General features: G+C 38.1%; 1 protein-coding gene across 2 annotated transcripts in view; it reads left to right on the forward strand.

Annotated features, from left to right (window-relative positions):
• The window catches only part of WSCD2 (WSC domain containing 2), a 627,547-nt gene that overhangs the window by 507,380 nt on the left and 94,708 nt on the right, over positions 1–25,459 (forward strand). For both annotated transcript variants that reach the window (XM_073676363.1, XM_073676364.1), the window contains exons 7-9: positions 10,235–10,409; positions 17,986–18,150; positions 21,852–22,052. In XM_073676363.1, the coding sequence (XP_073532464.1) occupies positions 10,235–10,409; positions 17,986–18,150; positions 21,852–22,052 (541 nt within the window). The remainder of the gene's footprint in view (positions 1–10,234; positions 10,410–17,985; positions 18,151–21,851; positions 22,053–25,459) is intronic.

Consider the following 25,459-nt stretch of genomic DNA (forward strand, 5'->3'; position numbering starts at 1 on the left):
TGGAGGTTCAAAGATGTTTTGGGGTTGTTTTGCTGCCTCTAGCACTAAGTATCTTGACTGCGTGCAAGGCATCATTAAATCTGAAGATTACCAAAGGATTTTGGGCAGCAATGCAATGCTCAGTGTCAGAAAGCTGGGTTTGCATCCCAGGTCATGGGTCTTCCAGCAGGACAATGACCCCAAACATACTTGAAGAAGAACCCAGAAATGGATGGAAACAAAGCGCTCGAGAGTTCTTAAGTGGCCAGCAATGAGTCTGGATGTCATTCCCATCGAACACCTCTGGAGAGATCTGAAAATTGCAGATGGAAGAAGGCACCCTTAAAATATAGGAGACCTGGAGCAGTTTGCAAAAGAAGAGTAGTGCACAATTCCAGTTGAGAGGTGTAAGAAGCTTGTTGATGGTTATAGGAAGCGATTGATTGCAGCTATTTATACCAAAGGGTGTGCAACCAAACATTAACTTGAGGGTACCAACAATTTTGTCCTGCCCATTTTGGGGGTTTTGTGCGAAATTATGTTCAATTTGCCTTTTTTTCTGCTTTTTTGTGTTGTTCTAATACACACAAAGGAAATAAACGTGTATAACAAAACGTGTAATTGCAATAATTTTCTGGGATCAATACTTCATTTTCTATAACAGTTTCAAGGGTGCCAACACTTTTGGCCATGAGTGTATATATATTTTATATCTATATATGTGCATATATATATTTATATATATATATATATATATATATATATAAATGTTGAAGTTAAACACAATAAAAAAAAGATAAGAAAAAGCTTTTCCTTGGAAAAAAATAAAAAATAAATGAAAAAATATTATATTCATATGATATTTTTTCATTTATTTTATTATTTTTTCCAAGGAACAACTTTTTCTTTTCTTTTTCATTGTATTCAACTTTAACATTTTTTTTTAATCCCACCTGAGGACCTAATACTGTGATCACTAATTACAAAAAATACTTGCTGTAGCTTTTTGCCTGTCAGTTTATTAACAGTGTACAATCTAGAGGCATGGCCTATTAGGCCATTTGTTAGGCTTTCAGCTGCCATGGTATTCTAGAGACCCGGTACAGTCAGGGGCTGATGGATTCTCTGCCCTGTATCAATATTCTTAGATACTGTAGATACCAACGACTGAATAGTACCAACAAAATGCCAGTGACTGATATATCTGTGCTGATGCAGGGTCAAATACTTTATGAGACATCTATAATATTACTTAATTTTAGCATTTGAATTATAGTCACAACTCCAAAACAGACAAACAAAGGTTCAAGTGAAATAAACTAAATTTGTGAATTAATGAATATCAGACTAATAAACATTTGACTTTACATGGCTTTTCTAATGTTTTGTGTTCAGGAACACACTATCCTGTTTGCTGGTAGAGGTGCCCTCCTAATTTACAACTTAGACCAGTGTCATGGTTGCACCATTTGCCAGAACTGTGCACTTTCCAATGCTATTTGTAATGCCAACTTTGTGTCTACAGCATTGGAAGAGCTCAGGGGCACAAAAGCTGACAGGATCCAGATCGGGCAACTTTAATAGCAGCAATTGCAAGCTCTATAACCGAGAGCTTGAAAGCTCTACACTCCCAGCCTAGGAGACTGACCACCTTTGAGAGACTGCGGAGGTGGCTGGTAAGCTAATGAACAAGAAGTAAATTATAGAATTAAAATGCCTCCATTTTTCAGAATGGTGAGAAATTTTAATAAGAGGTAAATTGCAAATTGGGTGTTTTTACAAGCACTTTGTAATTTTACCCATTTAATAACAGGAGACAACCAACCCCTTTAATTTCTCATAGGATAGGTGTCTTTATTGTTTGGTATTTGTAATTCCAGAACCACAGGGCAAGAAGTGAATAATAAGTGTGTGAACATACACATACAGCATATATTTATTTTATTACTTTTATTTAGATTTTAGGGTTTTATCATGATCGCAGACATCTAGCTGAGATTTGGTGAAGTTTTCTAAATTGAAAAGATAAAAAAAGAATATGAAGTTTTACGACCATTGTAAAAAGTGACATTTACTCGATTCATCAAATCCTGCTCTGTGTTCCCTTCACCATCTAAGCATTACATTTTTCAGGTCATTTAAGCCTCAAAGTCTAACATATTTTATCGTATTTGCTTTCTCTATTTTTGCTGAAATTACATAAAAATGTTATTACATTTATTAAATGTGTTAATTGTACAAGAGATGTGTGTAAATTGTGTGATAAAGATTGCTAGATTGGTTTAAGAATTCATGAACTATCTACTAATAGTCACTTACCGTAGCCTACCATGGTTTTACTTTGAACTCTCAACGTGCAATGTTCAATGGGATTTTGAGTCCTAAATTACGAATATGTGAAAAATTTGCATATTTCCCATTACTCATGTGGATTTACAATGTTATACCACCCTAATATACATACTGGCCCTGAATTATGGAAATCTTCTTTAGAAGCAAAGTTCTAGATGAGAACCTTTGAAATACAACATCCCCTCTGTAATACAAGACCTGATTGAACATGACATGACTTTATATCATAAACTCTGTATGCCATATGGAATTGGTGACATATAGTGGTACAGAAGTAGGGCCCTATACACTTCCATAGATGTCATATTATGGCTCCATTAAACCGGTAGGTTATACAGAAATGTATGGTTGTGTGCTTGAGCGTTAACATTTTGCTTCAACAGACACACCATGGAAATCCTTTTTTTGTGTTATTCCAAGAAATAACATGTTCCTCTTGGGGAAAAAAGTGACTTTTGGCATTATGTCAGAAATACAGTACAGACCAAAAGTTTGGACACGCCTTCTCATTTAAAGATTTTTCTGTATTTTCATGACTATGAAAATTGTACATTCAGACTGAAGGCATCAAAACTATGAATTAACACAGGTGGAATTATATACTTAACAAAAAAGTGTGAAACAGCTGAAAATATATCTTATATTTTAGGTTCTTCAAAGTAGCCACCTTCTGCTTTGATGACTGTTTTACACACTCTTGGCATTCTCTTGATGAACTTCAAGAGGTAGTCACCGGAAATGGTCTTCCAACAATCTTGAAGGAGTTCTCAGAGATGCTTAGCACTTGTTGACCCTTTTGCCTTCACTCTGCGGTCCAGCTTACCCCAAACCATCTCAATTGGGTTCAGGTCTGGTGACTGTGGAGGCAAGGTCATCTGGCGTAGCACCCCATCACTCTCCTTCTTGGTCAAATAGCCCTTACACAGCCTGGAGGTGTGTTTGGGGTCATTGTCCTGTTGAAAAATAAATGATGGTCCAACTAAACGCAAACCGGATGGAATAGCATGCCACTGCAAGATGTGGTAGCCATGCTGGTTCAGTATGCCTTCAATTTTGAATAAATCCCCAACAGTGTCACCAGCAATGCACCCCCACACCATCACACCTCCACCTCCATGCTTCACGGTGGGAACCAGGCATGTAGAGTCCATCTGTTCACCTTTTCTGCATCGCACAAAGACACGGTGGTTGGAACCAAAGATCTCAAATCTGGACTCATCAGACCAAAGCACAGATTTCCACTGGTCTAATGTCCATTCCTTGTGTTCTTTAGCCCAAACAAGTCTCTTCTGCTTGTTTCCTGTCCTTAGCAGTAGTTTCCTAGCAGCTATTTTACCATGAAGGCCTCCTGCACAAAGTCTCCTCTTAACAGTTGTTGAAGAGATGTGTCTGCTGCTAGAACTCTGTGTGGCATTGACCTGGTCTCTAATCTGAGCTGCTGTTAACCTGCGATTTCTGAGGCTGGTGACTCGGTTAAACTTATCCTCAGAAGCAGAGGTGACTCTTGGTCTTCCTTTCCTGGGGCAGTCCTAATGTGAGCCAGTTTATTTGTAGCTCTTGATGGTTTTTGCAACTGCACTTGGGGACACTTTCAAAGTTTTCCCAATTTTTCACACTGACTGACCTTCATTTCTTAAAATAGTGATGGCCACTCGTTTTTCTTCACTTAGCTGCTTTTTTCTTGCCATAATACAAATTCTAACAGTCTATTCAGTAGGACTATCAGCTGTGTATCCACCTGACTCCTGCACAACACAACTGATGGTCCCAACCCCATTTATAAGGCAAGAAATCCCACTTATTAAACCTGACGGCGCACCTGTGAAGTGAAAACCATTTCCGGAGACTACCTCTTGAAGCTCATCAAGAGAATGCCAAGAGTGTGCAAAGCAGTCATCAAAGCAAAAGGTGGCTACTTTGAAGAATCTAGAATATAAGACATATTTTCAGTTGTTTCACACTTTTTTGTTAAGTATATAATTCCACGTGTGTTAATTCATAGTTTTGTTGCCTTCAGTGTGAATGTACAGTTTTCATAGTTATGAAAATACAGAAAAATCTTTAAATGAGAAGGTGTGTCCAAACTTTTGGTTTGTACTGAATATAAAGAACACTAATATTGAGATATATAAAGAGAGCAATAAGACAAAAGAAATAAATGTATAAAATTATATTATGCAATATTTTTTGTACGTTCTTTCAGATATTTTCGTCAGATCCACAGTTTTATTAGAGAGATGAGCTTGTAAATAAAAATCTATGATCTTGTCATGGTGTTAAATTATCTGTAAGCTTTAGAAACTATTCCTCATAATTCTGCACTGTTTCCATCGAGATAAGGTTGTGGAAAATTGTCTAGTAATCACTCTGTAGGTGATAAAAGTTAAAAGTTTGACATGAAAGGGGATGATTTCATTGAAGTCTGTTTGCTTTTTTAAGTGGTTAATGCGCAGAAATAGGCTTGTTTTTTAATGAGCCACTGTTCTATTAATATGAACACTTGCATTTAGATAACTGTTTGATCCAGACGATGACCTAGTAAGCGCTCAATACTTGAATTAAATATTTTGCAAGTTTCCCAAAAAAACTTACAGAAATTGCAAATTATTTTTCAACTTCACAGTGGGAGACATAATTAGATTGGGTCCACAAAAATCTTCACTATTCTCTTTGAAGAGTAAGCTGAGGAGAAGTGGCTTTATCCTTTAGGTAACCCAGTATTGAGTTCTTACCTAGTAAAAATTACTCACTTTTGCTGTCCAAAATTGCTCAATCTTTCAGAATGCTAGTAACAGTTTTTTTTTTTTAAAGATTTTTAAAGGCTCTCTAACATGCTGATTATGTGATGAAGGTGTCATACAGTGTATACACATATGTTGGCAGTCATCTTGCAACCCTAATATACACAATATTTATTATTAATCATTTTATTTGGGAAAAATATTAATTTTATACTGCATCCCTATGAGAATTGTAACAAGACTTATAATTCAGTGGTTTGAAAATATCCCTGGTGGCCTAATGGTTGAATAAAGTATATTTTAGTAATCTAACATCTAATTAAGGACCAGGCCATTTTCCCCCATTCCTGACCAGACACATTTTTGGGTTTTATTATGCATCACTTTTAAATGGCTCTAAAAAAATTTCTCGCTTAGGTATTCCAATAACTTTGCCTCTTTTTTGCTATACATGGGGATTAATTTTTATTTTATAATCCTTTTTTTGTGGCTAATATAGGGTGGGAATTAAATCAATATAGTACATCCAAAATAGTGGTCTATGCCATATTACACATCACTTTGAAGTATACAATACATCTAAATGTCTGAACCAATGTAAATATACAGTGGGGAAAATAATGTAGAAAAAATATTTCAGCTCACCTGGGTCAGCCTGCTCGGTCCACTTTCTCATGAAACACGGTGTTCGGATTGTAGAGATCCCCGTTTGGGAGACATTAGGCAGTGATGAAAGGGTAGTTATCCAGCAAGTCGAGTTGCTGGATAACTACCCTTTCATCAGTGGGGAAAATTAGTATTTTTTACACAATTTTGCAAGTTTTCTCACCTACAAAGAAGTCTGTAAGTTTTATTGTAGGTACACTTCAACTGTGAGAGACAGAATCTAAAAATTAAAAAAAGAAAATCACATTGTATGATTTTTAAATAATTACATTTAATTTTATTGCGTGAAATAAGTATTTGATCACCTACCTTATAAGCAACAATTCTGGCTCTCACAGACCTGTTAGCTTTTCTTTAAGAAGCCCTTTATTCTGCACTTAATACCTGTATTAATTGTACCTGTTTGAACTCGTTACTTGTATAAAAGACACCTGTCCACACACTCAATCACACTCCAACCTCTCCACCATGGCCAAGACCAAAGAGCTGTCTAAGGACCCCAGGGACAAAATGGAAGAAACACAAGATGAAGGTCAATCTTCCTTGGTCTGGGGCTACATGCAAGATATCGTCTTGTGGGGTAAGGATAATTCTGGGAAAGGTCAGGAATCAGCCCAGAACTAAATGGGAGGATCTGGTCAATGACCTGAAGAGAGCTGGGACCACAGTCTCAAACATTACTGTTAATAACACACTTCGTCGTCATGGATTAAAATCCTGCAGTACACACAAGGTCCCCCTGCTCACGCCAGTACATGTGCAGGCCCGTTTGAAGTTCGCCAATGACCATCTGGATGATCCAAGGGAGGCATGGAAGAAGGTCATGTGGTCAGATGACAGAAAAATAGAACTTTTTGGTATCAACTCCACTTGCTGTGTTTGGAGGAAGAAGAAAGATGAGTACAACCTCAAGAACACTGTCCCAACCGTAAAGCATGGTGGTGGAAACCTCATACTTTGGGAGTGCTTTTCTGCAAAGTGGACAGGATGACTGCACCGTGTTGAAGGAAGGATGGATGGGGTCATGCATCGCACAATTCTGGCCAACAACCTCCTTCCCTCAGTAAGAGAATTGAAGATGGGTTATGGCTGGGTCTTCAAGCATAACAATTACCCAAAACATACAGCCAGGGCAACTAAGGAGTGGCTCCGTAAGAAGCATTTCAAGGTCCTGGAGTGGCCTAGCAGGTCTCCAGACCTGAACCCAAGAGAAAATCTTTGGAGGGAACTGAAACTCAATGTTGCTCAGCGACAGCCCCAAAATCTGAAAGATCTGGAGAAGATTTGTATGGAGGAGTGGGCCAAAATCCCTGCTGCAGTGTGTGAAACTTGGTCAAGAACTACAGGAAACATCTGACCTCTGTAATTGTAAACAAAGGTTTCTGTACCAAATATTAAGTTCTGTTTTTCTATTGTATCAAATAGTTATATCATGTAATAAAATGCAATTTAATTATTTAGAAATCATACAATGTGATTTTCTCTTTTTTATTTTTAGATCCTGTCTCTCACAGGTGAAGTGTACCTACGATAAAAATTACAGACCTCTCCAAAACTTGCAAAATCAACAGTGTATTAAATACTTATTTTCCCCACTTTATGTGATCAGGCATACAAAGTGAATTTTCAGAATCTGTTCAAAAGAACAAACTTTTTTAATAATACAAATTACCCAAAATGCATAAATGTTAAAATCAAAGGTGCAAATTGAGGGACACATAAAAATAGACCTGTTCCTAATACATATATAATATCCAGGTTACATTGTTCTACTGAAACAAACATTCTAATGGCCATGTAAAGTGCTTGCTACCATGAATCCAATGGATTGCCATCTGTTTAAGCTGGTATATATAGAAACATACATTGTCAAGTGGACTAATACTATTACCTGTATGTACTGTAGCAAAACCAGGTAAACTAGGGTTAAATCATAGCTCTACAGGCTCTGATTATTTGCACCTCACTGGTTTTGCATATAACCAGGCTAGGTGTTCACTTTAGTCAGTCAGCTGGGGGAAGCTGACCAGAGTGGATTGTATTGGAGCTAGAGGGAGAGACAAGCCAGAATCTCTCTCTGAGAAGAGTGTGCACATGCACAGGCCATGTGCACCAAACTGGAAGTATCACTGGTTGCTGTGGAAAATAGCTGTTGTGTTTGACTGAACTAGCTCATCCGTGTGTGAGTAGCCAGGGTCTCTTTTGTTTGCTTAACGCCTGGACCTGACTAGGGATTTTGTGTTTATGGTTATATTTTGGTGTGGAAATAAACGTCACATTGTTTTGACTCAAGAATCCAGTGCCTGTGTGAAAGCTACCTTATTCCTACCTGAAACAATAAATCCCTAAAATACGTCCTAGCCTGGGTCACATGTGTATGACAGGTCCACTGAAGGGGTGGAGGGACACTGGACCTGTCATACACATGTGACCCAGGCTAGGACATATATACAGATAACAGTATAAACAAGATTTTTTGACACTCTGTGGGGAGTTATTTATGTTGTGTCTATATGTATATATCCACTCTTTTGTTGTGATTGCAGACACATAAGAATAATGCTAGCGTTTTGAGGTAATGTGTTGGATTTGCATTGTGAGAAGTTTTTCTCCTTAAAGGGGTTGTCTGTACAAATTAAAAGCTTGCGCAGGGAACTGAATGTGTTCACGATAACAGAGTCATTAACACTCACCTACCAGTAGCCAACAGCATCCTGAAAAAGGCTGCTCCATGGAAAATAATATCTATGGATGAGCACTGAGCAGGGGTGAAACAATAATGGGGCACAGAAAATGGAGACATCACCAATCTCCCAGCCTTTGGACAACTGTGATTGGCTGCAGCAGTCTGGTAATTTGGGAAGTGCATCATAAAAAATTCTTCTGATGACACGATGCTTTGAGTCACCTGATGGCCGCAGCCAATTACAGGATGCAGCGGTTCGACGACTGTTTGAGTGGTGACGTCTTCACTTCATGTTCCGTTTTGACCAAGTATTAATATTATTAACGAGTTGGTTATTTTTTTTAAAACATCCTATCTCTAGGACAAGTTTTTATTTTCCTCACAAAGCCGCTTTACCAAAATCTGTGAAAAGAGAAGTGAGGAAAAAGCAGTATTTCTTTCCTATTATTTATATATAATAATAATATCTTGTATCCAACATAAGAATACCAACAGCTCACCACACCTGTAATGGCTTCACCCAGGGTGCTCAGCAGCTTGAGCAGAGCTTGTCAATATAATCAAGTAAGAAAAAGTCGGCACTCTGTCCTTTTTGAGAAAACTCTGTTTATTATAAATTTATTCCATACATTCTAAAACCCCTGAACATAGATCCTCAAACATCTAACGCATTTCAGAAGTAAACGTCCTTATTGATGGCTAATGAATAAGGAAATTTTCTTCCAAAACTCGTCAGTTTCTAAGTTCAGTGGTTTTAGAACGTTTTAGCACATATGTAATGAAGTTACTTACTTAAAGGGGTTGTCCCGTACTTTTAAAGAAATGCCAGTGTGTTTTAATGATAAATACAACATTCTTTCTAAATACCTTGCGCTGCTGATACTGCCTGTGAGCGGCGCTATCTGTGGCTGCTCACAAGCAGCACGTGATCCCATGCTGACATCACGACAAGTGAGGCGTGAGTCAGCGCTGGGGTCCCTGCGGTGGCTGCTGCGCTTTCCCAGTGAATGAGGAGAGGGAGAGCGTGCGGTGGATGCCGAGTGTGACGCAGGGGAATAACCCCGCCCACATCCCAGCAGCCACCAGTGGAACACGGAAGAGGGACCCTCAGCTGCAGCTTCAACTTGTCGTGACGTCAGCGGATGTCAGAGCCGGCTGCAGCCGGGGGTCACATGCTGCCTGTGAGCGGCCAGTGATGGCGCTGCTCACAGGCAGTATCAGCAGCCCAAGGTAATTAGAATGAAGGTTGTATTATTAAAACACACTGGCATTTTTTTTAAAAGTACCGGGCAACCCCTTTAATAATATCTTGTAGTGCTGTACACAGAATATACGCACCAACACCAATTACTGAACCCAGAAGGGCTCCAAAATCTATTTCATCTAACTCATATACACATTCATCCCTATGGCCCATTAATGACATAGCAATCAGAAAAATCATTAGTGCATCAGTATACACCATTGTGAAATCTTTTTAAGATCTCTTTTATTGAAAAGTAAAATTGCTGCCATCCTAAACTATCTAAAAAAAAACAAAAAAATAGTAGAATATGAAATGAATATGAAATGAATGAACTTGTGTGGATATTGATTGGCTTTGGGTTCTGCTAAAAATAAGTTTAAAAACTTTAAAGCTAAAATAAAATAAGTATAATTCATGCAGAATCTGACAGTTTTTTTCCTATTTACTTGAATGTTTCTGTTTGAAGAGAGAATGTGAAAGATTGAGTCACATCAGTGGAAATATATGGTATTCTGTGTTCCTCTTCCATTACACTAAGTTACTGTTCTCATTGACTTCCCACAGGAATATCCATTGGCAGTACTTGCAGGAACAGCCTGTCACTGTGCTTTCCCCACAACTTATTTCACACTTCATGAGCGGGAGGATGAGCAGCTGTGTGCTCAGAAATGTACTGGAGAGGAATTTGAGAGCTGTGGCACACCAGATTACTTCATAGTGTATCAAACACAAGTGCAAGGTAGGACTGCAGATGCATCCCAGTAAATCTTTCTTAATATATTGGGTCATTATGGTGCCTGGAGTGCTTATGTCTAGCATTTTAGATCCACATTGGGTGGTTTTTTAACACTTTCAAGAAAATATTTCTGTGCCACCTGTAATAATTGTAGGGCATTTCTATAAGGAAAAAACTTTTTTATTACAATTACATTAAAGGTATTGGCCACTTTATATGTATTTTAACAATTGTGTTAGTAATATAATTTTTTAACACTTGCTAATATATAAATATTACAGGTTTTCTTCTTTTTTGAAATGCCACCTCTTTGTAAGTAAAGCCTTCTTAACATACTGCACAGCACTCCTGTAATTAAAATCTTTACTAATCATAAATAAATGCCACCAAATCATGTCCCTAACACTTGTTAAAATACAGATAAAGATGGACAACTTCTTTAAAATGTACAGAAACATGAATAAGCAAGTTATGCCACCGCTGGGCCGCACACCGATCAGCAGATTGGGCAATCTTCAACCCCAATGGGGATCTTTTATCCCCATTACAAAATGGTGCAGTAGGTTGGAAGCCCGATTGTCACTCCATTCATTTTCTACGAGGCTACCTAGCGCAACGCTCTACAGCCCAATAGGGAATGAATGGAGTCACTGCGGCTTCATTCTAACTGGGATTCTAACAATCAGTGAGAGTCCCAGGAGTCAAAGCCCTCTGTTAAACAAGTTATCAATTCCCCTGTGGATAAGTGAAAACTTGCATTAACTAGACAACCACTTTAAGCCCCAGAAGATTTATGAGTAAACATTCAAACATTAAATCATATTGGGGGATACCTATACCTTACATGCTATACAATATCTATGTATGAGCACTGAGCAGGAGTGTAACTATAATGAGGTACAGAGGTTGCAGTTACAAAGCCTCGGAGCCTAGGGCAGCCAAAATGTCCCTGCGGTCCATATGAAAGGATCAATACTATTAAGACCTTTGGAGAATTTGCATCAGAGCCCATGAGCTTCAAGTTATACCACTGTGCATGCGATGCTAGATATGTGTTTTGGGAGGAGATTTAGGAGAGGGAGATGCCAAGGTAGACGAAAATTTTTAACAAGTATACCTAGTGCTAGGTTGGACAGTGGAAATGCTTTCCACTGTGATTCTCTCTTTGGAGTTGTTGGAATCCTTGTGTCATGTCTTTTTTAGACCCTGCACTTTAGGCCTTGCACAATATAGTTTGTAAGTTATTGCCAATGGGATATTTTCATATTGTGGTATAAATATGTTTTCTGGGTACAAATAATTGGTGGTGGTCTCTTTATATGATATCAAATTCCTGTCCCGTATCATCCCGACACGGGCCTGGAGGTGGCACTATGAGGTTAAGAAAAATAAGGTTGGTATAAAAGTAGTATAATAATAATGCAGGAAAACATTCAAACTAGAGATAAGCGGATGATTGGTAGGACTCCAGTCCAACATCCAAGTCAGTGGTACCTGGCGTCTAAACAACAGGTCAACGAATCTCTTACCTTCCAGCATCTCCAGCATGGCATTTAATTTATCTGGGCTGGCATGACATCATCTGTGCGTCACATCGTACAGATAACATTGTACGGCCCTTGCAAATCAAAAGTCTTGCTGGGGACACCGGAATAAAGAGTTTCATGGAACTCCCAGCTGGCGGCTAGGTACCACTGACCTGCATGCTGGACTGGAGTCCCATGAATCAATCCGCTCATCTCTAATTCAGACAGATGTAAACACTGCTTTCACTTAAAAGACATTACATAACTGAAAATATTATTAGGATTAGTAGTAGTGTATAGGGTTTTGTTACTTTAATAACTGGGGTAAACTTTACCCAGATTTTTGGGAAATGGTACTTTAGGAGATGAAACCCCCTGCCTGTTGTCACCTTCTTGACCAGGCCAATTTTTTTTTTAATTCTGACCAGTGTCACTTTATGAGGTTATAACTCTGGAACGCTTCAACGGATCCCAGTGATTCTGAGATTGTTTTTTCATAACGCATTGTACATGTTAGTGGTAAATTTTGCTCGATATGAGTTGTTTTTATATAAGAAAATCTTGAAAATTTGCCCAAAAATTGGAAAATGTAGCAATTTTCAAACTTTTAATTTTTATGTCCTTAAACCAAATAGTTATACCACACAATATAACATTTACCACATGTCTACTTCACATCAGCATCATTTTTGAAACATATGTTTTTTGTAAGGAAGTTAGAAGGATTAAAAGTATATTAGCAATTTCTCATTTTTCCAACAAAATTTACAAATACATTTTTTTATAGACCACATCACATTTGAAGTGACTTTGAGGGGCCTATGTTACAAAAAATACTCAAAAGTGACAGCATTTTAAAAACCACACCCCTCAAAGTGCTCAAAACCGCATTCAAGAATTTTATTAGACCTTTAGGGGCTTAACAGGAATTAAAGGAATGTGGAAGGAAAAAATGAAAATTTTACTTTTTCAAGCAAAATTATTGCTTTAGCTTCAAATTTTGCATTTTCAAAAGGTTAACAGTGGAAAATGTGTCTAAACAGTGGAAACCCGGCTACAAATGACCCAATTTTGGAGACTACACCCCTCAAGGAATTTGTCTAGAGGTGTGATGAGCATCTTCAACCACAGGTGCTTCACAGAATTTTATAACGTTGAACCATGAAAATAAAAAATCCCATTTTTCCAACAAAAATGTTGCATTAGCCCCAAATTTTACATTTTCATAAGGGTAACAGGAGAAAATGGATCAAACAATTTGTTGTGCAATTTTTTGTCCCAACCTGGGTTCTCTAAACATCTTAGTAGGTTCAGTGATGGGCAGTGGATCAAATCTGTATTCCTCCAGTTGGAGCCATGGTGCCTTGACTGCTTCCCTTTAGAGTCTCTCTGTAGAAGGAGAGAGGTCCCTTTTATACCCACAGCTGTCCTTCAGGCCATTATCTACAGGTTTTGGAGGAGGTGGGAGGAGGTCATCTCTCATTGTTCGGGTGTTCAATTAACCTGCATATTTTGTTCTTCAATGTTTGCAGAACAACAAGCTGCAGGGATTGATAGAATAAGTAGTCAGCAGGCATTCACCAAATTAACAAACATCGATGGTTCAATTAACCTGCGCCTTTGTCTCTCAAGGATAGCAGAACAATAAGATGTAGGGACTGATTTAATAGGCAGTCAGCAAACATTCTAAAAATTAACAAACACCAATTCAACCTACAAGAGTCAACGTTCAGGCTCATATGGACAATAGCTCATGTCCCTGGGCCTACTGAATAATACATCTGGCATAATTAAGAATAAATGCGGTTTCGTCACAGACGTGATTCAGATGAAACCCCAATGGGTCAAATCACCATAATGAGGCAGCGGAGTTACTCTGAACTCCTGGCCTCTCTTCAGTGGTGTCGTTTTTTTCTGAGGTCAACAAAACTGTGGTGGATAACGTTTTTATGCACACTTAAAAAGACGGACACCACCAGATCATAGGCCAGGCGGCATCTACAATGTCTCCATCTGCCTCATGATAGGTAATCTTCTACCGGGGGTTATGTCTGAATCACATATTTCAGAGATTTACACGGAAACCGCAATGTAAAGGCTCAGCTCAGAATGCAGGATCAATGTGATCAGAGCCTTATAATATAATAATAATAATAATTTTTATTTATATAGCGCCAACATATTTCGCAGCACTTTACAATTAAGTGGGGACATGTACAGACAATAAATTCAATACAATTTAAGACAGTTTAAACAGTTAAATTAGGAGTGAGGTCCCTTCTCGCAAGCTTACATTCTACAAGGAAATGGGGGGCACACAATAGGTGAAAAGTGCTTGTTATTTCAGGCCTGGCAATTATAATAAATAGGGATTTTCATATAAAGCTGCATGATCCGGTCATTAGTCCATATGTTTAAGTGCAATACTCAAGTATCGAGTGCAGTTATCTTGTGCATGGAGGGTGTGGAGACAGATGAATAGTAGGGAACTGATTCTGAATAATATTTAGAAGGAGAGAACAGGGCAAAGTTAGTTTACTGAGTAGTTAAGGTGGTAGGCTTGTTTAAAGTGATGGGTTTTTAAAGCGCGCTTGAAGACGTGGGGGCTAGGGATCAGTCGGATCGTCTGGGGTAGTGCAATACAGAGAACTGGCGCAGCACGAGAGAAGTCTTGGAGACAATGCGAGGTTCAGATTACGAGGGATATTAGTCTTAGGTCATTTGTAGAATGGAGGGCATGTGTAGGGCGATAGACAGAGATAAGAGAGGAGATATAAGGCGGTGCAGAACTGTGGAGAGCTTTGTGGGTGAGAGTGATGAGTTTATATTGGACCCTGTAGCAAATGGGCAACCAGTGTAATGACTGGCACAAGATGGAGGCATCGGTGAAGTGGCTGGACAGAAATACGACCCTGGCTGCCGCATTCAAGATGGATTGGAGAGGAGAAAGTTTGGTAAGAGGGAGACCGATTAGAAGAGAGTTGCAGTAGTCCAGACGAGAGTGAATAAGAGTGACAGTAAGAGTTTTAGCAGTTTCAAAGGTGAGAAAAGGTCGGATTCTGGAGATGATTTTAAGATGCAGGTGACAAGAGCGAGTGAGTGATCGGATATAGGGAGTAAAGGAAAGGTTAGTGGTTGAACTCTCCAATGTAATTTCGATGTTAGGTAGAGTTGGGTTAGTAGAGGGGAAGAAGTTCAGTTTTGGAGAGATTCAGTTTAAGATAGAGGGAGGACATGATGTTAGAGACAGCAGACAGACAATGATGTCAGGTGAAGAGGTGTATAGTTGGGTGTCGTCAGCATAGAGATGATACTGGAACCGAAATCTGCTGATTGTTTGTCCGATAGGGGCAGTGTATAGAGAGAAGAGGAGGGGGCCTAGGACGGAGCCCTGCGGAACTCTGATAGTAAGAGGACGAGGAGAGGAAGAGGAGCCGGCAAAAGATACAGTGAAGGAGCGGTCAGAGAGGTAGGAGGAGAACCAGGAGAGAGCGGTTTCCTTGAGGCCTATAGAGCGGAACATAGTGAAGAGGAGCTGGTGATCCACAGTGTCAAATGCAGCAGACAGATCCAGGAGAGTCAGCAGGGAGCAGTGACCTTTGGATTTAGCTGTTAGTAGATCATTAGAGACTTTAGTGAGGGCAGTTTCAGTGGAGTGTAAGGAGCGGAAACCAGATTGTAGAGGGTCGAGGAGAGAGTTATCTGAGAGAGAGCTGATTAGATGGGAGTGGACCAAGCATTCCAGGAGTTTAGAGATGAAAGGAAGGTTAGAGACAGGTCTGTAGCTCGCAGTGCAGCTCTGGTCCAGGGATGGCTTTTAAGTAAAGGGGTTATGATGGCATGTTTAAATGAGGAGGGAAAGATACCCAAAGAAAGTCAGGTGAGTGGTGACCACTGGTGAGAGAGACTGCAGGAGATGTGAGGGAATGGGATCACTGTTGCAGGTTGTAGGCTGAGAAGAAGTGAGGAGCTGGGTAACTTCTTCTTCTGTAACAGGCTCAAAGATGGCTAGTGAGCTTAAAGTGCGGCAGGGAAGGGGATCCAGGCACTGAGGAGATTGGGCTAAGATGTCCTGATGGATGTGGTTGATTTTTTTCTAGGAAATAAGTGGCAAGATCCTCATCGCTGAGGTTGGTGATGGAGCCTTACTGTGATTTTTGGGAGACAGAATGAACAAATACACAGCAGGTCAAGAATTGCTTTTATTTATTTTTTTGAGCAGTTCGTCATGCAGTATAAGTGATTAGACATTCTTCGGATCGGTACTATTACATCAATACTAGATTTATATTTTTTTTAAGTTTGGCTGCTATCACACACTAAAAGATGCTTTTTTTTCCAAAAACTAGTTTTTGCATCTCCCTATTTTGAGATCTACAATTTTTCTATATTTCTGCTGACAGAGTCATATGAGGGCTTGTTTTGTGCGAGACGAGTTGTCGTTTTCATTAATGCCATTTTCTAGCAAATAACATTTTTTGATCGCTTTCTATTCTGATTTTTGGAAGGCAGAATGAAGAAAAACCAGAAATTTAGGAAATATATGTGTGTTTTTTGCTGTTCCTCGTATGGTAAAAGTGATAAGACAGCTTTATTCTTCGGGTCAGTATGATTACAGCGATGACATATTTATATAATTTTTTTGTGTTTTGCCGCTTTTACACAATAAGAACTATTTTATATAAAAAAGAAGTGTTTTTTGCATCGCTATATTCTGAGAGCTGTAACTTTTTTATTTTTCTAATGGAGTTGGCTTGTTTTTTGCAGGACAAAATGACGTTTTCAGCTATACCATTTTTATTTCCATTCCACATTTTGATCACGCTTTATTCCACTTTTTGTTCGGAGGTATTATGAAAAAGCATAGTTTTTTTAATGTGTTCACTGTGTCAGTGTGACAGTGTTATAGGGTCATTCCACATGCGGCAATACCAAATATGTGTACTTTTTTTACATAAATATACATATTTATTGGTATAATATTTTTCACTTTATACATTTATTTTGTGATTTTTGCTTTTAATATATATATATATATATTTACTTTTTTTACTTTTTTACTTAGTCCCTCTATGGGACTTTAACTTTCATTACTCTGATCACTGGTATAATGCACTACAATTAACCAGCATTGCATTGCATTATACTGTAATTGTCAATGCAACACTGACAGAAGCCTCCTAGACCATGCTCCTGGCATGGCTTAAGCAGGCCACCATCACTGGCAGACCCAGAGGTCATCATGACGACCCTGGGATGCCATGACATGGATCCGGCCCTTGCGTCCCTCCCTCTCCTAGCCTCTCAAATGAAGCAATTAATTTTGATCATGGCATTTAGGGGGGTTAAACAGCTGGGGCGGTGCGTGCACTACTCCTGGCTGTGACAGCCAGGGCTTGGCTATCACGTAAGCTGAACTCCTGGCGGTGATCTTGCGGGAACCCCTACCCGACCATGACATAGATACGTCAAAGGTTGTGAAAGTGCATTACCCTGAAAGATAATCATAAACGTGCATTCAAAGTCTAAACAGGAAGCCAATCACCTAAAGAATAAGCAAAATGCTCATTTTACTGTGAAATGATCTTTTGTGCTGCACAAAAGATGTTTTTTCTCATCAGCGCTGAGTAAACAGAACTCGTGCTGCCGAAACAATGGCAGCCTATGAGCCCTGAGCAATCTATTACAGATTGCTAAGCACATTCTGCCTATCTAAACAGGCTATTAGATGACGGTCGATTGATAATTAGTTACCAATTGGGGCTTGATAAGTGCCATCAATCAGTTCATGTAATCTTTAGTCTTTATTGCATTTACATTGTATTCATTAATTATGTATAAGATCACTTCAGATATTACTTTATCTATACTTGTAACATTCATAATGGGTATATACTAGTGTAATAGAATGAGAATGTTACTTTACTTATTTGTAAAAAGACATTTTTCAATTAAAATTGATATAACAACTGCTGAATTTCCTATTGATGCAATGTTTATTTTAAAAAGATCTAATCAGCTAGAATGTATTGTCACTTCATCATGTTTTTTAGATAACCGATGTATGGACAGGAGATTTTTACTGAATCGTGCTAAACAACTTATTGCCTTGGCAAGCTTTCCTGGTGCAGGAAACACCTGGGCACGACATCTAATAGAACTGGCTACTGGATTCTATACTGGAAGCTATTACTTTGACGGATCATTGTATAATAAAGGTGGGTTGGAGCATAAAGTTTAAGTACCTAAACAGATTGTAGGATTGCGATGGGAACTTCCCGCCTTTCCAGCTGTGTTGTTAAGTGTAAGTGCTCCGGAAAGGTCAGCATCTGTGCACTGTAAAGCTACCCAGTCAGTAAATAATGCATCAGCAGACTGTTCACACAAACTTAATTTGTAAGATTTCTAGAGCAGAGAAAATAATCAACTTATTTTATTTGTAATGAAATGAAAAATAAAAGGTACATTTTCTTCATTGTAAAAATGCCTAATTTGCTGGTAACAAACTGATGGTGAAATTAAACTTAATTCTGTGCCATACAGTAATATTAATAATAATTTAATATCGAATTATATTTATATATATTTTTATATTTGTGTTAAATATTTAAATTTAGTTCAGTAGTCTAACAAAAAATTAAAAATGATAGTAATAATCTTGATAAAGATACTAATGCATAATAAATAAAAGAATGATAGCTGCACATATGAACTAATAATGTACTTGTTCTAAATAGGCCAATAGTGTGCTGTCAGTAATGTTTACATTGTAAGGACCTGGAGATAGGTCAGATACCTCCTGAGTGATTGACAGCTTTGGTCAGAGGTCTTGCCGCTGTCTTATCTAAACAGAAATACAAGAAGAAAATGTAGAGTACAATATGGAATATGAAGAATATCTGAAAAGGTGTATGCAAGGTTATATTCACTTGAGTTAAGCCCCATCCATGGCTCTTAAAATATTTTTTTACTATTTTTATTACCTGAATATAAATTTATAATCAATTTATAATACTTTTTAAATGCAATTACAATTCTCACCATTTATAAACATACAATTCTCACCAAATCTATCCTTGGCCTGACCAACTCATTTTGCTAAGATATACCGGTATGCTTTCAAAGTGCCAATGACTGACAATTAGTCATGTTATAAAAGTATTTTAAAAAGTTAAAAAGTTTTTAACTTTTATCCAACCTGTTAAGAAGCATTTTTCAATTTTGAAAGTAGCAAACAAGTAAAATGACAAATAGGAATAAGGTAGCCTTACAATAGAAAAAAGTGAATGTGCAGTGGCACAGTAAATACAGGGTCCTAATTTGGTCCAGGAGGAAGACCCCTGTATTGGCAAAGGACTTTTAAATAAAAGGTGAATCAACTAGATATTCCTCCAAAAACAATCCATGTTGGTATTTTTTCCTGCATGCATCTAAGATAACAAAATTACAATTTTCATCGAAATGTGAAACATTACTGGGAAATTTTTATATTTGAACTGTAAAATGGTCTTCAATTATGACACTTTGACCCAAAAGTTTATGTCCAAATATAATGTATGAATGTAACATATAAATGATCAGTTATTCGTTACTTACCCTATAAAATCTCTACTAATACAGGCTATTTTTTTGTCTAAAACTAATCTGATTGTAGATGATCTGTATTTCTGACTCAAATAAACCATGCTTGAAGAAAATAAACTTTAGCATTTGTTTACTTGATGGAAAAGGACAAGCTGGGTCAGGCAGTACTGAACTCATATGATCCCATTTGTAATCAAGCAGAAGAATACGCAGAACTTGTTCTACTTAAAGATATTTACCTGCAATCTTCAAAGGAATCTTCAGTCTTGATTAGACCTATTCATTGAAAGTGCTTTCATCATTCTCCCTATCTCACAATGAGATTATGATTAGAACTATTTCTTGTAATTTACAAATGTCAAGCAGCGTTCAATGTGTATTCTGGGCTGTTTTTTGCTCATTTGACTAAGCAACAATGTATCCAGGCAACTATTAGATTAGCCACCATGCAACTCTGCTGCCTAGCATAACTCAGAAAAACAAATTATACATCCATAATTGATGTAATACAGCTACTTACATCTTATGTTTCCCCTAGCCGGAATCATTTGCTTAAAGATTGTTTGTTTATTTGCTCATAGTTCTCCTCTCTGTCTCAGTAAGGACTTTGGGTCATTGATGGAGAATTGGAATCTGTCAGCACAAACAATTTCATTTCTAGCTTAAATGGATATGTAGAAAATGAGCTTGAAAAGTAAATACAATAAGTGCAATTGCTTGCTCCCCTTGCAAACAATGATACAAGACTTATCAAACAAAATATAGTCAAACTCTGCCCGGACAAAGAAGAACATGTTTTTTAATGATAATGTTTAATGATAAGAAATGTAGAACTACATTTAAAGAAGCACTTCCATTAAAGTTTTTATCCTCTTTATATATTGCAATCATCATATTTATAGCACTGTGTACTTACAATTGCAAATTTTTCCCTTCTACTCAGCTAAATCTTCTCTTTTCCAGAAGGACTATGACATCACATGATTAAAAACAGATTAGCTGAATCCTTCTAAGCTCTATGTATGCAAATTGCCTCTTCAGAGAGGAAGAGGACTAGAACTTTACTGCCGCCTATTGGAAGTAGCAATCCTAAAAGTCAATAGCTAGACCCTTTAACGAGCCTTGCCATATGACTTAGGATAAAAGCCAAACGAGAATCTCTATGAAGAAACAGGAAGTCTCTTTTCCCTGCATGAATCATCATTAAAACTACAATTCTACATCACTGCAAAGTCCCTGACAGCCCAGCTCTATGGTCTCTTCAACTCCTGACCCAGCTGCTCTGCTCGTTTCCCCTGTCATGATTCAGCTAGTTGTTTTTAATCACATGATGTCATAGACCTAATGTAAAAGAGAAGAATTAACTGGGTAGAAGGGAAAATGAGCAATTGTAAGTACACAGTGCAATATAATATGATGATTGCAATCTACTAAGAGGATAAAAAAAGTTGTTGGGAGTGCTTCTTTAATTAAAATACTAGGTGAATATACAAAGTATGTATAAAATACAGTGCAACTCTTCTGATAATTAAGCTTCAAAAGTTTGTTAGGTTTTTCCCTGTCCTTGGTTCTGAAAAAAAGTCCTCCTTATTATCATCATTTCCTAATTATTTCAAAGGAGTATATGCATCTCAAAATAGTACAGTATTGCATATCACCAGGATTCATTGCGGCGAGATGACTTGTGGCGGTCAATAAAGAAATTCTTGTAGAACCAAACATATAAAGTAGGGACTATCCACAAATAGATTATTAATAATACAAATACAAACTCATAACCAGACCAAATCTATGTATGCTCTTCTAAATAGTAAAAAACTACATAAAGAGCTACATGGAGCATGATGGTGTAAATGGGTTATTTTTATATAAAGAAGTTGCGGCTAAATAAATAACTTCAGAGTTAGATGTGATTGGGTGCTAGGAAGATTTATACATTTTGATATATTAAAAATGAATAGCTATGAAAGGTTTTATATAGATGTGAACTAAGTTTAAAGCCTCAGTCATTTTAATTTTTTATGTACTCAAATAATATTTTGTTATTTCTCACTAATACAAAAAAAAATTTTCAGAAAAATTATATACTGTATATCAATTATAAAATAGTTACAACAATAATTATGTAGTGGTCTGGATAACACAGATGATTGTATTCTAAATTTGGAAAGCAAACAAACATTTAATCACTTACTTGACTGCCATAACATGTCAAGTAAGTGATTACCGTAATATGATATTGTCTTCTATGATTTCAGTGCCTCTTGTAAGGCATTCATTTATGCAATTGGACCACATTTTTGGCAAGAGCTTATATGGAATGTATGTTGTGCAGGCTTTAAAGGGGAGAGAGACCACTGGAGAAATGGGCGCACAGTTTGCATAAAGACTCATGAAAGTGGAAGGAAGGAGATTGAAGCTTTTGATGCTGCTGTTTTGCTTATTCGGAATCCATACAAAGCATTAATGGCAGAATTCAACAGGAAATATGGTGGACATATTGGGTTTGCATCACAGGCTCATTGGAAAGGAAAAGGTAATGGTTTATTCTTTCTATGAAGGCTGAAAGTTGCATTCAAGATATAAATTAGCATGATATTCTTCTGATATGACTTGTGGGAAAAGTAAAGCTGCATGCAGAATTTTCAGATCAGATATTAAGAAATCTATGTCTCTTAAAGGGAACCTGTCATGTAAAAAAATGCTATGAACTTGCAGATATGGGGTTAATCTGCAGGTAAATAACATTCTGAAGTTGCCCGGCCCCAGAAGGAAATGAACTTTATACCTCCTTGCAGCCTCGGGCTTTCAGTCATAGGGGTGGGCTGGTGTGGATTCGGTGACCGCTCAGTGCGTAGTGATCTGCAGCTAAAACCACCCAGCACTGACTGACAACCATGTTCTCAGAGCGCTGTAAACCTGAAGATTAACCCCATATCTGCAGGTTAATAGCGTTTTTTGACATGACTGGTTCCCTTTTATGACTTTTGTGCATTGTTTTCTGTGCGTGTACCAGAAAATCTGATCTGGACCACTACTGGTGTAGATTTTCACTATAATCTAAACTTATTTCTGTTGCTAATTATGGTAAATATGATGGAACGCTTTTCTGCTAAGCTCCACCCACTGTTTTGAAAATTTGCTTGAGGGGGAAAGGAATAAAATTGGTAAATTAGGTGATAGCTTTGTAATTCCGCTCTACTGTAACTAATATATATTAATAATAATGTCAAGGGAAGTAGGGAGACCCCCCACAAAAACATTGCCACAGGCATACCTGGACTCCTAGCAGTCAGTTATAATCTGTCACAAAATCTGACAGCAAGCATTCAATACTATTCTGTATGGCATTGAAGTCAGTGGTCTATCCATGTAATATACAGACATGTCGGATCCTTTTAAAAGAGAGAAGCTTTGGTAGCCACTCTCTTCCGCTCTTTCAGTCTCTTATTGATAGAAAACCAGTGTCATGGGCAGCTGGGTGGGTAGATGTTCATTCTTCTCTATGTATTCATTATGCTAATAGTCACTAATATATTATGATGCAAACTTAAAAATAAATATTTCCTATGTGCACAGTTATTTGCAATCCAACAATCAAATTTTCATACAGTAGTTTTAAATACAGTTAGATAAATGTAGATATTGTAAATGCAACATTGTTTGCTGGACATCAATGGATCCTTTCTTCTGACATTAACAGCTCTCTAACTAAATGAAGACAATAGATCATCATGGATTAGTGAAAAACTTTTATTATAAAGGAAACACAACAAAAATAAGTAAAGGTCATTAGCTATAACTGTAGGAAAAAGAGTTAAACTGTTGAATGCACAAGGATTCAGTGCTGTAAGAGCTGTGAAGTTGTGGATAAGTCTTTATTTGGAATTGGCTTTAACAGCGGATAGTTTCAAGAAAAGTCCAGGCACTTTCTTTAGACAGCATAATGTAAAAAAAAAAACTCCAGAAGATGCATAAAATCATTCCCAGAGACTCCTAAACTCACACAAAATATGTAATTTACAGATTTAACAAAGTAATTAGATAATTGACTGATAAGCTGTTTCATAGCTATGTATGGCCTATTACATAAATATTTCATGAGAAATTAAGTAGATTGAGGGTCGAGAGATGCTCCCAAGTGTTGAATTTTCATTTGGTCATTGTTCATGGAAACTCTCAATATGTTGTCCAAAGAAACGTCAGTGCAAGTCAAGAGGCCATCAATTGGCTGAAAGAAAAATAACTTTCAGGGAGATCGCAGAAACTTCAGGAACATCCAACTCACCATTCAGTACAGTCTTAAAAAGGAGTGCACTGGTGATCTCAGCATGATAATGACACAAATACAGTGCCTACAAGTAGTATTCAACCCCCTGCAGATTTAGCTGGTTGACACATGCGGAATTAACTTGGCATTGTGACATTTGTCCTGTAGATCAGCCTGGAAGTGGGAAATGCACTGCAGCAAATTTTTTTTTTTTTTTTTTTTTTTTAAAACGTTAAAAGTTAATTCAGAGTGTCATTTATTATTCAACCCCTCAAACCACAAGAATTCTGTTTGGTCCCCCTAAAGTATTAAGAAGTAGTTCAGGCACCAAGAATAATGAGCTTCACATGTGTGGATTAAAGATCTCTTTTGCCAGCCTTTTCTGACTATTTAAGACCCTCCCCAAACTTGTGAACAGCACTCAGACATGGTCAACATGGGAAAGACAAAGGAGCATTCCAAGGCCATCAGAGCCAAGATCGTGGAGGGTCACAAGGCTGGCAAGGGGTACAAAACCCTTTCCAAGGAGTTGGGCCTACCTGTCTCCACTGTTGGGAGCATCATCCGTAAGTGGAAGGCTTATGGAACTACTGTTAGCCTTCCACGGCCAGGACAGCCTTTGAAAGTGTCCTCCCGTGCCGAGGCCAGGCTTGTCCGAAGAGTCAAGGCTAACCCAAGGACAACAAGGACGGAGCTCCGGGAAGATCTCATGGCAGTGGGGACATTGGTTTCAGTCAATACCATAAGTAACATACTCCACCGCAATGGTCTCCGTTCCAGACGAGCCCGTAAGGTACCTTTACTTTCAAAGCGTCATGTCAAGGCTCGTCTACAGTTTGCTCATGATCACTTGGAGGACTCTGAGACAGACTGGTTCAAGGTTCTATGGTCTGATGAGACCAAGATCGAGATCTTTGGTGCCAACCACACACGTGATGTTTGGAGACTGGATGGCACTGCATACGACCCCAAGAATACCATCCCTACATTCAAGCATGGTGGTGGCAGCATCATGCTGTGGGGCTGTTTCTCTGCCAAGGGGCCTGGCCATCTGGTCCGCATCCATGGGAAGATGGATAGCACGGCCTACCTGGAGATTTTGGCCAAGAACCTCCGCTCCTCCATCAAGGATCTTAAGATGGGTCGTAATTTCATCTTCCAACAAGACAACGACCCAAAGCACACAGCCAAGAAAACCAAGGCCTGGTTCAAGAGGGAAAAAGTCAAGGTGTTGGAGTGGCCTAGTCAGTCTCCTGACCTTAACCCAATTGAAAACTTGGGGAAGGAGCTCAAGAATAAAGTCCACATGAGACACCCAAAGAACCTAGATAACTTGGAGAAGATCTGCATGGAGGAGTGGGCCAAGATAACTCCACAGACCAATGCCGGCCTGATCAGGTCTTATAAAAGACGATTATTAGCTGTAATTGCAAAAAAGAGTTATTCCACAAAATATTAAACATAGGGGTTGTATAATAATTGACCCACACTTTTATGTTTAAAATTTAATAAAATTCAACTGAGCAACATAAATTTTTGGTTTGTAAGATTTATGCTTCTGTTCATAAAACCTACTCTCGTTTGCAGTTTGAAGGCTCTAACTTATTTGCATCTTATCAAACCAGCTAAATCTGCAGGGGGTTGAATACTACTTGTAGGCACTGTATATGATC

This window comes from Phyllobates terribilis, unplaced genomic scaffold (assembly GCF_046119375.1).
Source record: "Phyllobates terribilis strain yellow unplaced genomic scaffold, ASM4611937v1 Scaffold_1__5_contigs__length_1240528914, whole genome shotgun sequence".
In the NCBI taxonomy this organism is placed as follows: domain Eukaryota; kingdom Metazoa; phylum Chordata; class Amphibia; order Anura; family Dendrobatidae; genus Phyllobates; species Phyllobates terribilis.